The sequence below is a fragment of the Myotis daubentonii genome, chromosome 12 (assembly GCF_963259705.1).
Source record: "Myotis daubentonii chromosome 12, mMyoDau2.1, whole genome shotgun sequence".
Lineage (NCBI taxonomy): Eukaryota > Metazoa > Chordata > Mammalia > Chiroptera > Vespertilionidae > Myotis > Myotis daubentonii.
In genome coordinates, this window is record NC_081851.1 from 7,346,931 (window position 1) to 7,362,708 (window position 15,778).

The 15,778-nt window shown below is 50.8% G+C and overlaps 1 protein-coding gene across 50 annotated transcripts in view; it reads right to left on the reverse strand.

Moving 5' to 3' along the window:
• Positions 1-15,778, reverse strand: part of MAP4K4 (mitogen-activated protein kinase kinase kinase kinase 4) — a 198,409-nt gene that overhangs the window by 50,524 nt on the left and 132,107 nt on the right. For all 50 annotated transcript variants that reach the window (XM_059658876.1, XM_059658888.1, XM_059658877.1 and 47 more), the window contains 7 exons: positions 12,083-12,173; positions 10,528-10,658; positions 8,289-8,343; positions 6,870-6,948; positions 3,293-3,468; positions 1,999-2,071; positions 461-671 (listed from right to left, as the gene is read on the reverse strand). In XM_059658876.1, coding sequence (XP_059514859.1) covers positions 461-671; positions 1,999-2,071; positions 3,293-3,468; positions 6,870-6,948; positions 8,289-8,343; positions 10,528-10,658; positions 12,083-12,173 — 816 coding nt within the window. The remainder of the gene's footprint in view (positions 1-460; positions 672-1,998; positions 2,072-3,292; positions 3,469-6,869; positions 6,949-8,288; positions 8,344-10,527; positions 10,659-12,082; positions 12,174-15,778) is intronic.

Consider the following 15,778-nt stretch of genomic DNA (forward strand, 5'->3'; position numbering starts at 1 on the left):
TCCCAGTGTCCCTGAGGTAAATGAGCAGGTGGTACAAAATGTATTCCCAGCACAGGACACGCCAAGCGCACGCGTGCAGCCAGGTTACAGAACAGCGCCTGCACGGCACACAGCAGGACTCTCTCCTTCATTCCTTACCTTCAATGTCCCTGAAGCTAAGGCATTTGCAGAAAAGCTTTCATATGAAAAACTCAGAGGTTTCAGAAAAAATATGTACATGCAAACTTGAACCCAGAGGCCAAGAGCGAGAAGAAATCAGGTGGAGCGAGAGCCGAACCCCAGGGAGCGGCTTCTCAGGCAGTGCGAGCCGTCGCACGCCCGGCCAGCCCCGTGTGAGCGGCAGCAGGGCCGGCTCCTGGCCAGGCTGCAGCCTCGGGAGCTGCAGACAATGCCCTGTGAGTGTCTAGCGACCAACGTGAAGAAAGAAAGAGAAACCAACTTGGACATGTCCTTTCTCTACCTCTTCCAGCCGCCGCCGCTGTTCCTTCTGCTGCTCAATCCGTTTCTGCCTCTCGGCCAGCAGCTGCCTTTTATACTCCTCCTGCTCCCGCAGCTGCTGCTCCTGAAGCAGCTGCTGTCTCCGAAGAGCCTCGGAGCGCTCCTTGTTCTCCTGCTGCAGCCGCAGGAAATCGCGACGCAGAGTGGACTCCCCAGGCACGTTCACAATGGAGCTGCGGGAGGAAGGGGCGCTCAGGTGGCCGCTGCCTCTGAGGAGCGGCTCCAGCTCCCGTCGCCCGAACCCGCCTGCCAACAGGTCCACGGCAGTAACCACACGTACAGCTCAGTAGTACTTACCTGCTTTCATGCATCTCATAAACATCTTAAAACTCTGGCCTGGGTACATCTCCCTTAGGACTCTCACATAACTCAACTCTAAAATTGAAAGCTGGGAGCATCCCTGTCTGACCACCTTACTTCCCATCAGTGACAGTCACGTCATGCTCTGGTCTGCTGGGCAAGAAATACCACGTAACCTTCAGCACCTTCATTTGCATCATCTGCACACGAGTCTCACCGGGTGTTCCCTCGCACCCCCCGTGGGTCCAGGGTCAGCTGCGGAGCCCCAGGGAGTTCCAGACGTTAAGCACTGACCGAGCAGCACCCCTCCTAGCTGGTCTTCCACCCTCCACTCCCGAACACTGGAGTAGCATGGCAAAGGAATCTGCTTCCACAGCCTCTTTCATTAGATGCTGCTCCTACCCCAAAGCAACTGCATTGCTCATGGCATCAATTCAAATTACTCTAAAAGTTTTAGTCTCAAATGGATTCAAGTCTCTGCATGAAGAAAAGGACATGACGAAGTTTTTTCAACAAATTCTCTTATTTTCTGCTATGCTCACGTGAAGCTGCCAGCTGTACACACGGGTGCCCACAGGCCCTTCACCCTCCTACCCGCCTGTGTTCTGTTGGTTAGTTAGTATGTGTAGCTACAGCATGAGCCAGGCAAGACCAGTACTACAATTTTAAACTCCTCTATCCTTTGACTAATTAGTTTCCTCGAGGTCCATACAACCAACTCTTCATCCTTCTGCTTCCCTGTACATTGGGAGGCAGAGAGGACCATGGGCTACGAAGTGGGTCAGGACAGAGTACACCTAATAAAGGAAACGGAATGCTGCTCACCTCACTTGTGGGAGCAAAACAAAACAACATTCTGGGTAAAAGTGCAGTTTCTCCATGGCGGCCCTCCCGGCCTAGCAGACTGTGTGCGTGCAGGACATCTTGCCTGGGTGCCAGCGGCAGGCTCCCTTCCTCAGGACCTCACATAGCCCACACATTCCCTAAGGACTGGGGCAGGGTGTGGGGAGGAGCAATGCAATCTTGGTAAAGGATCAGTGGGAAAGAGCTAGAGGGGGACATGCTTATAGAAATGTTTCAAAAAATAGAGAAGAATGGAGGCTACTAAGGCCCTTCCAGAGTCAGGTGAGACCCTGCCCGCAATGGAGAAGGGCGTCCTCTGAGAGCCCGCGTCGCTCTGTGGACCAGCGGCTGGCGTACCTCGGCTCTCCTTCCTGCTCGGGCACCTCCTCCTCTTCCTCCTCACTGCCGCTGTACTCGTATTCCGTTTCATCTGTTCAGAAAAGACAAACGGGACTGTTCACAAATCATGACACGTGCACACACAGGCAAGCCTCCAGGAGCGTGTGAACAACATGTTCTTGGTGAAACAGCGATGTGTACAGAGCGTGGGGGAAGAGGCGCGTGACCGCACCTTCCACAGGGAGGGCTGCTCCCTGGCCGTACTCCCCCCGCGAGAGCAGATCTGTGCATCCAAGACACCCCCACAGGATGTCCGCCGAGGGAGCAGGGCCAGGACAGGCCCAGAGCCCTGGACACACAAGAAAAATGGCCCAAGAGTGTCAGCAAATTCAGAAAATCCACGCTGATGCTGAATTTCAAAAGAAGGAGATTTCACTGCCCAAACTAAGGCAGGGGCAGGGGTGAATGTGGGGAGAAAGGGGACATGTGTGATACTTCCCACAATAAAGATTTAAGGTGTGTGTGTGTGTGTGTGTGCACATGTATATGTACATAATAAAATGTTTATTGTTAGTGCTCGGGATCCCCCTAAAGTGCAGCAGTCTGCCGGGGGCAGGAAGGGAAGCAGGAAGTAGATGCTAATGGCAGAAAAAACAGAATCAATGTTCCCACAGTTACAAAGGTGCAATCATGGAGAAACTGATGAAACGATACAGCAGAGGGAGACAAAACTGACTCTCCTCAGACCAGACTAAGTTTCAACACGAATAACTTATTTTCACTTCCACAGGTTCTATGCCACTTCCCCAAAAGCAACAGTCTATTTGGTTGGGCCCTGACCTGAATGTCAGTACCTGGCTTTCAGCGAGCAATTTCCCTCGATGGAGCAATCCAAACCAGGAAGGTTGAAGAGATTTATAAACAAAGTCTCTTCACAAAAAATACATTTCTAACTTTTTTCCAGAGACATACATTTAAAACCAGTTTCCTGGTAAGAAAAATGCAGACTGAGAACTGAAATGGGTTCCGCCTATGTCACATGCAGCTGCAGGTCCGTCTGCATACACATCCACAAGGTCACCCGGACACACACACACACACACACACACACACACACACACACACACACGGCACTGCCTCTCGGAGGCTGGGCGAGCCGAACGCCGGCATGGCGAGGCCCTGGGCCCTGGGCCCACCGCAGCTGCTGGACCTGGCCCGCCGTGGGCCTGCGGGCAGAGCCCAGCGGGCAGGAGCAACCTATCTAGTTGGCAAAATATATATGTTTAAGATGAAATAAAAACAGGTCTAATACCTTTCTCTCCTCTCTTCTTCCTGGTCCGGTCTATGTGGTCCTTCAGCTGGATTCTAACTTGCCTCTCATTGGGCTGGTCCCTTATGAAAGGATGTTTCAAGAGCTGCTCTGTGGAGGGCCGCTGCATGTAGTTCTTCACCAGGCACCCTTCTATGAAACTAAAAAATTTCTTTGACCTGTAAGAGAAAGTAAAAAAGATCACCAAATGTCTGTCACAAAGAGCAAAACTCCTCAAGATCAGTGACGTATCAGCTGAAAGCAGAGACGAGCCCCAGGACAGCACGGCGCCCCGGGAGCGCACAGGCATGGTGTGGGGGGACACACGGGCTCAGGGCCGGGGCCAGGAGCAGCCGCCCACCATCCAGGGGCTGGACCAGACCACTGGCAATAAGCACAGACCTCCTCATGCAGAGCTGATCTAAAGTAACTGGGTTTGAAGCTCATGTTGCTCATTATTAACCACTTAGTTGTGTGTGTGTGGGGGGGGGGGGGGGCGGGGGGTGGTGTTTGCTAAAACGAAGGTAGGTGGAGGATGGATGTCTGGAACCTGGAAGACAAGGACAATACAGAAACAAAAGAGAAGGAGCCGAGTAAGTGACCAGAGGCTGGGGCCCTTGAACCTGTTAACGCAGTGGTTCTCAACCTTCTGGCCCTTTAAATAAGTTCCTCATGTTGTGACCCAACCATAAAATTATTTTCGTTGCTACTTCATAACTGTATATTGCTACTGTGATGAATCGTCATGTAAGTATCTGATACGCAGGATGGTCTTAGGCGACCCCTGTGAAAGGGTCGTTTGACCGCCAAAGGGGTCGAGACTCACAGGTTGAGAACCGCTGTGTTAACGTGACATTCCAATCCCAGTCTCCAACGGATCGTCATTCGCTCTTTATGCTAATGTACAGCTTTGGAAACAATGGTTTGAAGGGGTGAGGAACTCTGTCACCAACATTTCTCAGACCAGCCACTTGGGTTTTTGCTGAGAGAGGCCTAGCTCATGCTGACCCCCAGCCTGAGTCATGGCCCAGACCCTCGGCCTTCACACCTTCTGAGACTTGGCCCGGCATCACCTCCTGGGTCAGCCTCCCCTGCAGCCCCCCACGTGCCCAGCAGGGAGCCCTTCTTCGGGGCACGTGCACTGAAGGAACTGCGCCATGGCCCTGCTCCCCGCCGGGGGAAAGGCACGGCGCTGACACGGGCTCCGAGTCTCCATCTGTCAGCATGCCCAGCACCGAGGACGGCAGGCCACAATAGGTACACAATAAATTTTTGTTGAATGAATGAGTTATTCAGTTTAAAAAATGTAAATTAGAAAACTAGTTCAATTCTTTCCCATGACTTCACTGCTTTTAAGAATCACTTCTATTGTCCCATATTTCCATTCAAACTTACTAGTTTTTTTTTTCAATTCAACAAATATTTATGGATCGACAACTGACACTTGCTTTTGCTCGGCTCTATGAGAAGTGCGCACAGGAAATACAGTGGAGGTGTGTATGCACGTGTCATCACAGGGAAGAGGGGTGGGTGCGCAGTGGGTCGGACAGCATAGAGCAGGACCTCTGGCATCCAAGATACGTGAGAAAAGCCATCATTCCAGAGAGAAGGGAATGGCGTGAACCCAGGTAGGGCACCGTGACGAATGATGAATCCTTTCCTAGTGCTGGTATGAAACATGGAAAAGAACAGAAAAATAGGCTGGGGTCCGCTCAGAGAGGGATGAGCAGCAGCTTCATCCTGTGGGGCGCGAGGAGCAGGGAGGGTCCTAGCCGCTGGGGAGGAGCGCCCTGACACCGTGACTCGAAAACCCCACGCCCACAGGTCACCTGGGGGCTTCATTAAAATACACAAACCGGGTCACTCCTCAGACCTAACGAACCAGGGATTCTGAGGTTGGAGCCCTCAGCTAAAAGAGGCCAAAGATTCCAAAGTCATACCATGTCTACGTATAAACATGTGGGAATCGATGGTCTATAGTCAATCCTTTAAAATCGACTAGTACATTCTGCTGGCAGAGTTCGTGATCACCTTTTGGGAGCCACCTCTCCCCACACAGAAGAACTTACACGTGGTGGAAAGACAGCAACCCTGAAGGAAGGAGCCTTCTGTCTGTCGCCATCTTGTTGCTTTGGAAAATGTGGGGAAATTGGAGCAGTGGCTGAACAGGCACCTAATCAAGTTTCGGGGGACGTTGCGGCAAGAACTCTCAGGGAGAATTTGTCAACATCCACATCTGTCCCTTTGCATCTCTGTGTTATGCACATAGTCGTGGTTGACCCCAAACTGAGGAATGACAAGCCCTGTGAACTGTGAGGCCCCCTGCAGACGGAGCTACGCTCTCCTGAATAAAATCTGACAGAGAAAAGGAAAGGGCGAAGTGACCGCGCCTCGCGCAGCACAAGCCAGATGTGTGAGCCGGCCCCTTCCTCCCTGACCTCCACGAGAGGCACTGGTCCCCCTCAGCTGGCCACCCACGGAGGTCTGTTTTCACATCTGAGTACAGGGGACCATTGGGGCTAGAGTCTTCACAAGTATACGGCCTTAAACACCTTTCTACAAACTAGCGCCCCGGTTTTCTGGAGTTGAATGTGGTTCAAGACAGTATATAAAGAATAGAAAAATACTGCCTGCAAACAAAAGGTGGGGCAGGGGTGGTGAAATGTGCTGGGGGAAGGGACAGTGAGGGGCAGGAAAGAAACAGGAGTGAAAACACGTGTGTGTGGACACAGCCAGACAGGAAACGGAAGCCACAGAACATCAGATGAGCAACCAAGAAGAAAAGAGCAGACAGGAACAGCGAAAGACCAAATCCAGAATAAAAGACTTAACCCTGAGGTCTTCTGCGTATTTCAGAATTAGAGTCAAGAACCTAAGAGGACAACACTAATTGGGAAATAGTTCCAGAAAGGAACAAACCAATTAGCCGAGCACAGTGGGATGGACAGCGCAGAGGGGACTGAGCGAGAGGGCTCACACTTCAGGCGGGAGCGGGCGGGCAACGTGCTCAGACAAGCGTGCACTCCCTGGCGACATTAACGTGGCACCACACCAGCAGCCCACTCCCGGGCGCACAGCTCTCAGAAAGGGCATGCCGCTCTCCAAGAATACACAGTTTCTTCAGCAAATAAATGAGCTGCAGGGAGAGACAGGCAGCAGAGCTCTGGGATGAAGAAAGACGCCTGACGTCCATGTTTTGCAACGATAACAGTAAATGGCACCGTTAATGCTAACATCCCATTTCACCTGAGGAACTGTAAGTCCATTCAGCTTTGCTTTTTACTGCAAAAATGTTCAGAAATATATCAAACTTAGAAGTGTGTTGAAATATTAAAATGGGACGTTTTTCTTAACCATGTTACAGTGTTTCATATGGCCACTTGTCACTATGTCGTAACACAAAGAGAATCTATCGAGGAAAATAAACAGAACAAAAAGATCCGTGTAACTGGTGTCTGGGGCACTGGCGCTGGCTCTCTGGGGATTAGAATGGCCAGAACTTTGCCTTGGAGTAAAACTAAAAAGGAACAATTTTTCTTAAAAGAAAAGAACAACAACAACAAAACCGTTTGTAGCTTACCATTTTTTGGACTTCAGCCGGGGAGGAGGGTTTCTGGGAATGAGAAACAGTGCTCTCATTGGATGCATGTCACAGAGAGCTGGGGAGAGGAGACGGTCTGTCAGTATGGCACTTCTGTTACTCGTCCTTGATCCCTAGGGCTCACTCAAACACCAGACGCTCGGGCACGTCCTCTGATATGCTTTCTTGTGTCAAGCAGGCCGCACTTGTAGCTATGAGCCCTCGGGCAAACCCTGAATTCCCCATTTAAACATAGCAAAATATAAGGAGGACCAGCACAAGAAGAACATACAATTTCAAAAAGACACTGAAAAGTTTTCATGAATCAACGATAAATATTGATTCAAAGTGTTCAAAGACTCAATAGCTTAAGTTCCTAAATCATCTACAAGCTGACAATGGAAATAAGTTTAATTCTTTGGATTGCCGTGGGAGTATCAGACGCTGCTCGTGAAGGCTCCCAGGCCAGCCCTCCAGAGAGGCCGCCCGCTCAGGGACACGCTGGTGCTCCATGACCCGCACGCCTGTTAGGGAATTGTTTCCATCTGTGAAGTCACTGTTTGCACTCCTACCACTCGCCCAATGAAGGCACGTTAGGTGCACAATTCCACGCACAACGGCCGTGGGCACTTTCGTGTGCTATTTACCTTCATGAGACTCTTACAAGGCAGCTGGGAAAGGGGGCCAAAAACAGACAACCCCATCCCCACTGAGAAAGGAGCTGAGGCAGGCCAGGCAATGCCAGTCACTCAGGAGGAAACATGAGGGACACGTGGTGTTCACAACAGATACCCATTTCTGTGCTGCAAACTAATCCTTAGTTGTTGGCAATTTTTTCATTCATTCAACAAAAATTTACTCAGCAACAACCAGTTACCAGACAGTTATACGTTCTTTGTGTATACTTTTTTATTAGGGGAACCAGCAGAAAATGCTATTTTTTCCTATTCTCTGCAATTCTACCACATCCCTGATCAAAAATCAGTTAAATGAAATTGTCACTGATTTAATCCAAAGCAGGAGTTCATAGGCAATACAAAATGCTACTCTACAGATAAAAAGTCTTGCCTCTAGTTGTAAAGTCAACTCACACACAATACTTAAGCTCCCTGTGTTAGGACGAGTTTCACTGAATACAGAAAAATCACTGCCTGTCACCTGAGGCCACTCACCGGAGTCTCAGGCCCATATCTGAGCTCACCTTCAGTAAAGGACAGAGGAGCCTACGGAGCTCACCCACATCTCCAAAAGGAATAGTGGGTCCCGCTGGCCCCTCTCAACCTAAAGCCTCACTGTGCTCAGGGTCCTTCATCGAGGGCCCCACCAGGAATGGCTCTATCCACGAAGCTGCTCTTTGTGAGACTCAGAGCGAGGCGTACGTTACGGGTTAACAACTGGGCTACAGAGAACGCTACTTACGGGGAGCACCTTCTGCCATCTCGATGGCGGTGATGCCACAGGACCAAAGGTCGCTCTGCAAAACAGAACAGCACGTCATGGGCAGCAGAGCAGACACGAGGCCCCCAGCTAACACGGCTGTTTACACACACAAATGGGACAAATGCATCCTCTGGTGTATAAACGGGAAAACGCTCAGGAAGTTAAAAGCACACACACAATTGTGAGCATACCGTTCAAATGAGTAAGATAAAGATGAAAGTGATTTGTTCATTAGAATCACTCGTGTCTATGAGGGAGTGGAGGTGGTGCCTGGGCAAGCACCCCCCCGGCCCGCGGCCTGCTCTTCTGTCCAGTGTTTCATTTCTCTATGAGCATTAGATCGTTTAGATCCCTGGCCCTAATATATGCTTCCTTTTACGTTTACCTCTCAAACGTCATGAGGGTGCTGAACAGTGAACGGCCGGAGGGCCCTTGGTGTGAGGCCCGAGCCCTGCGGAGGAAACACTGGCCACTGCGAGAGTCACCCCACTAGGCCCCTCCCGCCCTGCCTACTCCTGAGGAGGGAGCACTAAGGTCAAGGGCTTTCTGTGCATGGAATCTTTTCTTAGTGTTAGAAGCTGAATTTTAACTTTGTTCTCCACGAGGACAAGCATTTTCATCTGTTTCATTCACCTCTGTGTCCCTGGAATTGTGACTGGCATGTGGTAGGCACTCCATAAACAATGGACGATGAATGAATAAAGATTCATCAGCCAATTTCTCAAAATCCAAATAAGGCTTTTACAGTAATTAATGAAGGATTGCTGTCATTAGCATTCTTTTGTTTATATGCTCTCATAACATGGGAATCACTAAAGTTGTTCAGTTCCATGGTTTTACTGTAATTACTTCAAGTGCAAACACGTATGTTTGATCACAGGACTGAGGAGAGGCCCACACAGCTCTCCTTGGTTCCATGGAGGTTTCCATACTACAGGGAGCAAGGGAGGGTGCAGCGCCTGGACCTGGGACCACCTCTGCAGCAGGCCCTGCCCAGTGCGGCGGAGCCAACCACCTCTCCTCCGAGCCAACCTTGCTAATCCAGGTGATCAGCTGGGTCTAACTACGGGTTTTGTCTTTGAAAATTATTTTTAATTTACTTATGTATGAAAATACTGGAAAATGTTTGCAAATTTTGCAGGTTCAGAATGATGTATTAAAGAGTGAAAAGTCATAGAATCTATAATCTATTTGAAATAACTTCAGAAAATAAAAAAATAAAATGCATATTCCTCTATACCATAAGCTTAAATTAAATTTCATTAATTGGGTATTTATAATAAACTAGAGGCCCGGTGCACGAATTCATGCACAGGCAGGGTCCCTCGGCCTGGCCAGCGATTGGGACTGATTGGAGCCAGCTGGGGGGAGTGACCGTGGGAGGTTGGCTGCAGGAGCGCACTGACCACCAAGGGGCAGCTCCTGTGTTGAGCATCTGGCCCCTGGTGGTCAGTGTGGTTCATAGCAACCGGTCGACTGGTCATTCGTAATGGTTGCATAGGCCTTTTGATATATAGATACTGTGGAAATGGACAGTGTTATGATGTGAACTCAATTCTGAATGTTATTAAAGAGGTACATTAACCACTCCCACTTGCTAGATAAGGCCAGGGGACTTTTTAAAAACTTGTTTGGGTTAATATATTCAACCCAAGTCCGAGGGTCAAATGTGGTTCTCCGTCAGGATCAGGACGTGCACGGCCGAGCCACGTGCCTGGAGGCACTGCAGTCATGCAGACACACTGTGACCTGATAAAAGGCGGAGCTCTGTCGCAGGATCCGCCCAGTGGCCCAGGCTGCCCTGGAGGCAGTTTGTTCCTCCTTAGTAAGAAGACCGGTGATGGTGCAGAATAGACACGAGAAGGCAGCATCTCCAGTGGTTCTCAACCTTCCTGATGCCGTGACCCTTTAATACAGTTCCTCATGTTGTGGTGACCCCCAAACATAAAATTATTTTCGTTGCTACTTCATAACTGTAATTTTGCTACTGTTATGAATCGTGATGTAAATATCTGACATGCTATATGTGTTTTCCGATGGTCGCGACCCACAGGTTGAGAACCGCTGAAACGCTGTGCTGACAGTGCTACCCCCGCACAGGGGCCCAGGCTCCCTTCCCGAGGGAGCAGGCAGGATGAGGGTGGGCGGTGCATTAGCAGGGCCTGTCCCTCAAGGAACGGCAGGAACCCAGTGAGCCAAGCGAGCAGGTGCCTCTTACTCTGTAGTCATAGGTGGCATCTGGGTTCTCGTCGCAGGCGATGACCTCAGGCGCCATCCAGTAGGGGGTGCCTATGAAGGTGTTTCTCCTCCCCACAGTCCTGTCCAACTGAGCACTCACTCCGAAATCAACTGGAAGAGGAGAAAAAAAGGAAATGTGAAACACAACTAACAAGTCAAACACAAGACCACGCGAATTCGGAGGCGGAGTCTGCAGAGCAAACTGAGCAGGAACACGTCACTGACACGCAGCCTCCTCCGGTCACCGCACGACGAGCAGCCTTTCCAGAGGGAGCCAGCAGCCCTCTTCCTGCCCGGAAGCTGCCAGGCCTGGTCGCCTCCGAGTCGAGATCACTCCCAGGGCCCAGGTTCCACTCCTGCCTTCAGATCAGCCTGAGGAGCCACCTGGCCAGCTCTTGGCGTGCACATTCCTCTGAGACAGGCTCGCCGGCCAGGGGACGGTCAGCAAGTGACCACTGAGGGATGCGCAGGCCCCCCCGCGGGTGCACAGGGAACACATGGCTTGTGTCATCGGGAGGGAGCCGTGCCAGTGCCTCCATCTGAGCTGGGAGGGATCCCAATTAGGCAGACTATTCCTCCACAGGTGGCCAGTCATTGCAGGCACTACGCAAGAGCAATGACGAGATCTCACTTTTTAGTACTAGCTGCTGCACCTACAACTTTGTAAAGGTGGGCTAGATTCTTATAAGCATAGTTTTCATGATGACTTAGTGGAAGAAAACAAGGTTAAACCTGTTTAAATCTGACAGGACTATTATATGAAAGTGGGTGCGAGCGAGTTGAGATCCAGGCAAGGGAAACTGGAAACCCAGAGAGCCACCGGAACAGAGAACCATCACAAACCATGTCCAGGAAGACACCATGGGCTCCACCCCCATTACGCACATGTGACCGAGCACCCACCACATTCAAGGCACCGTGCCAGGTGCTGCGTAAGAACATTCCGGCAAATAAATCAATCCTGGTCGCTGTACCCCCAGAACTTATATTCTCATAAAGGAGTCAGGATTATAAGTAAACAATAGCTTAATAATTATGAATTGTGATCATTATTTTGGAGGAAACAAGGCAGCGGGACCCGACACAGATCAGAGGGTCAGCGAAGGCCAATGAGGATGAAGAAAACACTGCGGCTTCGACCCAGGGGACAGTCTGTGCGAAGGCCCTGAGGCAAGTCCCAAGGAAATCAGTTAGTCACCGAGGAAGAAGAGTGAGGTCCTCACAGAAGGCGGCTAGCAGCAGCAGGGCCATGGCTGTTTATGAGCCATGACAGGAAATGTGGCTTTTATACAAAGTAAAATAGAAAGTTATTAGTGATCTTGAACAGGAAAACGATATGATCTGACTTAGGCTCTAGTCTGTCTGCTACACAGGGAACGGGGGTGGGGGGTGGTGGTGGGGAGACACGATGGAAGGGTGGAGCCAGGCTAAGCAATGACCTGTCACAGAGCGCAGACACAGACAGTGCGGGCACAGGCTGCAGGCTGGCTAATGCCCACGGCAGGGGTGCTGCCGGCTGCACCTCCGTCACCTACCGAGCTTCACCTCTGCATTCTCCGTCAGCAGCACGTTCTGGCCCTTGATGTCCCGGTGAATCACATGATGGATGTGAAGATGCGCCAGCCCCTGAGTAGGAAGACAGACTGAACTTTAGTCGCTATCTCTGTAAGTCAGTCACCAAGGCACAGCCTTCCTGAGAAGGGCGTGTGCGGGCCACAGCTAGAGCATCCGATTCGCTCCGGCGCTTCCCGGGAGACGCTGCTCACAGCACCCCACAGGCAGAGCACAGGCCCACCCTCCGCTCCGGTGGGCTAGGTCCCTGTGGTAGCGCCACCACGCTCCAGCTGCCCTGAGACACGCTGTGGATGACTGTGTGCTCGCGCGGCTAGTCTGTGCTATTTGTGCACCGGGGGTGCCTTTCCCACACTGTGCACCCATCTTTCAGGGGGTGACCCCGAGATACGTTTGAACTAGACACATCCCAGGGGAAAGCAAAGGTGAGCTGAGTCCCCCAGCACACAGCCCATCATCCCACCTCTATCCCAAATGCAAAATAGTTCAGCCATCAAAAGAGCTTTGTGTTCAGCGGTTCTCAACCTGTGGGTCGCGACCCCTTTGGCGGTCGAATGACCCTTTCACAGGGGTCGCCTAAGACCATCCTGCATATCAGATATTTACATGACGATTCATAACAGTAGCAACATAACAGTTATGAAGTAGCAACGGAAATAATTTTATGGTTGGGTCACAACATGAGGAACTTATTGAAAGGGCCAGAAGGTTGAGAGCCACTGTGTGAGAGTATGTGTTTCCCAGAGAGAGAAACCTCCTGGCATATAGTGCTTTTTGATGACCTTGTATCTGGAAGGAAGCCCGAGAGCAGTCTCTTCTGAGGGGGAGCAAGAACACAACTACATTTTGCTTCCAAATATGGTCTAAAAGATAAAATGCCCCATTCTCTCACTCCTTTACTTGCCCCATCTTTAGCTCGAGAAGCGAAATTGAGAGCCCACCTCCTTCCCATACAAGCAGCCGACTCACTGGGAAAGGGCTAGTTCCGAGGGGTGGACTGAAGAGAAGGGTTTGGCTTTCCTGTTCCATTGCTTGTGGGTTTTATTGTTATCATGACTTTGAAGGCTGTGAAGTAAATGAGACAGCTGCTCTAGAACACTTGTTTCTCAAGCACAGGGCTGCCCACGGCCTCCACCAGCCACGTGTGAAGCCGTGTGTGTGTGTCGGGGGGGAGGGGTGCAGGGTTAGCCACGGGCACTGGCGGGGGGAGAGGCACTAACACATGAGCCACCACAGGGCCAGTTAGGAAGAAAGCCCTCCTCTCAGTGTGAAACAACTGTGAGCAGCAAAGGAAGAGGCAAAGAACACGTAGCTTCCCTAATTCTTTCCTACCTCCTACTGGTACTACTCCCGTTCATCATTTATTCTATAATTTGCACAAACCCGCTTCTTACACCTTTATAGCATCATCTTAGCAACAAACACAAGTACCCGTGTCCTCAGACAAACGTCGCCTGGGTATTCTTATTCCTAACGAGCAACACACATAGGCGTGTCTCCTGTGCTGTGTACGGCCAAGGGTGGCCATTGGGCACCGACGCTGCGGAGGCGTGGCCAACAGCTGGTCACCAGTGCCACCCCGAGCCAGGACGGCTCTGAACAGTGAACACATTTTTCCTGTATGGCGTGCCTGGGAGGACGGCACGTGTGTTTCGCTGCTCCCATATCAAAAACCAAGCTGCAACGATTCTTTCTTAGCAGAGACAGACGACAGATCCCAATACACACAAGTAAACATTCCAGACAATGAATCGGTTTCAAGGCTGGGGAGCAGTCTCAGCAACTATCTCACTGCTGGACAGGGAACAAGGAGCGGTCGGAGGCCGGCCTTCAGCACTGGCTGCGAAAGGCTCTAAGTGCCCCTTAGTAAAAACGCCCGTTTCCACCTAGATCAGTGGTCGGCAAACTGCGGCTCGCGAGCCACATGCGGCTCTTTGGCCCCTTGAGTGTGGCCACGAAGTTTCAATCGCACTGTACATGCGCGCCCGCACGTGGTATTTTGTGGAAGAGCCGCACTCAAGGGGCCGCCGTTTGCCGACCACTGGCCTAGATGCACGTGACTGCCGTGTAGACTTAACGCAAAGTGCTGGGATGTCGGTAAACCTTCTGGTCTCAAGAGGTCCAGTGGGCCGCCAGGAGCTTCCTACACACTCCAGACACCTTCTGAGGGACCTCACCGCAGCAGCGTCCGAACCAACCCCCACTGAGGAGCGAGAGCAGGTCCCGCCCTCCGCACGTTCTCCAGGGCCCCCACGCCTCTGCGGGGGCGCAGCCTTCCTTTCCCAAGAGGGCTCACCTCCCCGTCTACGGCCTCTCCTTACCAGAACGACTCCTAGCAATTCCTTCACGATAAATACACACCTGCTTCGGTGTCTGCTTCTGGATCCCAGAGGCTGGTGTGTTAAGTTCATTCAGACTTTTGTCACAGGAAAGACAAGTCACGCACTCACCGGGGAACACGCTTCTGCATCTCAACATGATGTCTATCAACCTCAAACACCCAGGCTAGCAGTACATGCTCAGTGCACACACCGGTAAACAACGTATGCCTGTGCACATAAAAGCATGGAACTGCCCTCGCTGGTTTGGCTCAGTGGATAAAGCATCGGCCTGTGGACTGAAGGGTCCTGGGTTCGATTCCGGTCAAGGGCACATGCCCGGGTTGTGGGCTCAATCCCTAGTAAGGAGCATGCAGGAGGCAGCCAATCAATGATTCTCTCTCATCATTGATGTTTCTCTCTCCTTCTCCCTTCCTCTCTGAAATCAATTTTAAAAAAATTGTTCCAGCTTTGGCCTTGCAAGCTCTTTGAGAAAAAAAGCAAAAAAAAAAAAAAAAAGCATGAAACTGCCTGTGATGAAATGTGTTTAAAATACATTTATTTGATGGCTCAGACATTTACAATGAAACCTAGTTCTCTGCTTGAGAAATCCTACACTGGAGTTACATGTAGGAAAGATGTGTGTGTCTGCTTCTAACAGAGTAAGGACAACTAATATTAAATGAGCATTAGCTGTGTATGCACGTGTCATATTAAATGACTCCGATACACTGACATTAATTCTCCTGATGAAGGCACTCCCTTTACAGGCTTGGTACCTGTATCTCACAGGTGAGAAAGGCAGTCCTGAAAGCTGAGTGACGCTGCCAAGGGGGCACATCAGGTAAGCAGCAGGGCAGGGCTCACAGCCAGGTCTGATGGACTCCAGCAGCCACCGCCTTAGCCAGGGCCCTCCTGTCCACCAGGCTGTTTCCTTACAGCTGACCGCACACACGTGCGCCCTGCGCTCCATCTCAGCGGGCAGGCACACGCCTTCCCCACCTCACACCCTGCTCCCCGTGGTAGCCTCAGACAAGAACCCTGATGCTTTAATAATAAGATTTGAATGTGACTATAAATAGATGGTTCTCCCACTTCATCCACACAACTAGTTTTCTTAAGGGAATTTCCTGTTGTCAAGGGCTGTGCAAAATCCACACAGGTCCTCGGGTTACGTCAGACTCAACGTACGTTGTTTTGTGGTTACGTCGCCATCTCCCATTTATAAAAAATAAAGTTCCGTCATTTCAACGTATGTACATATGTGCTTTATGTTGTTTATTATTTATTGACCACAAGTAAAGGTCAGGAATTGTTATCTTTCTTTTAATCTTTTTTTAC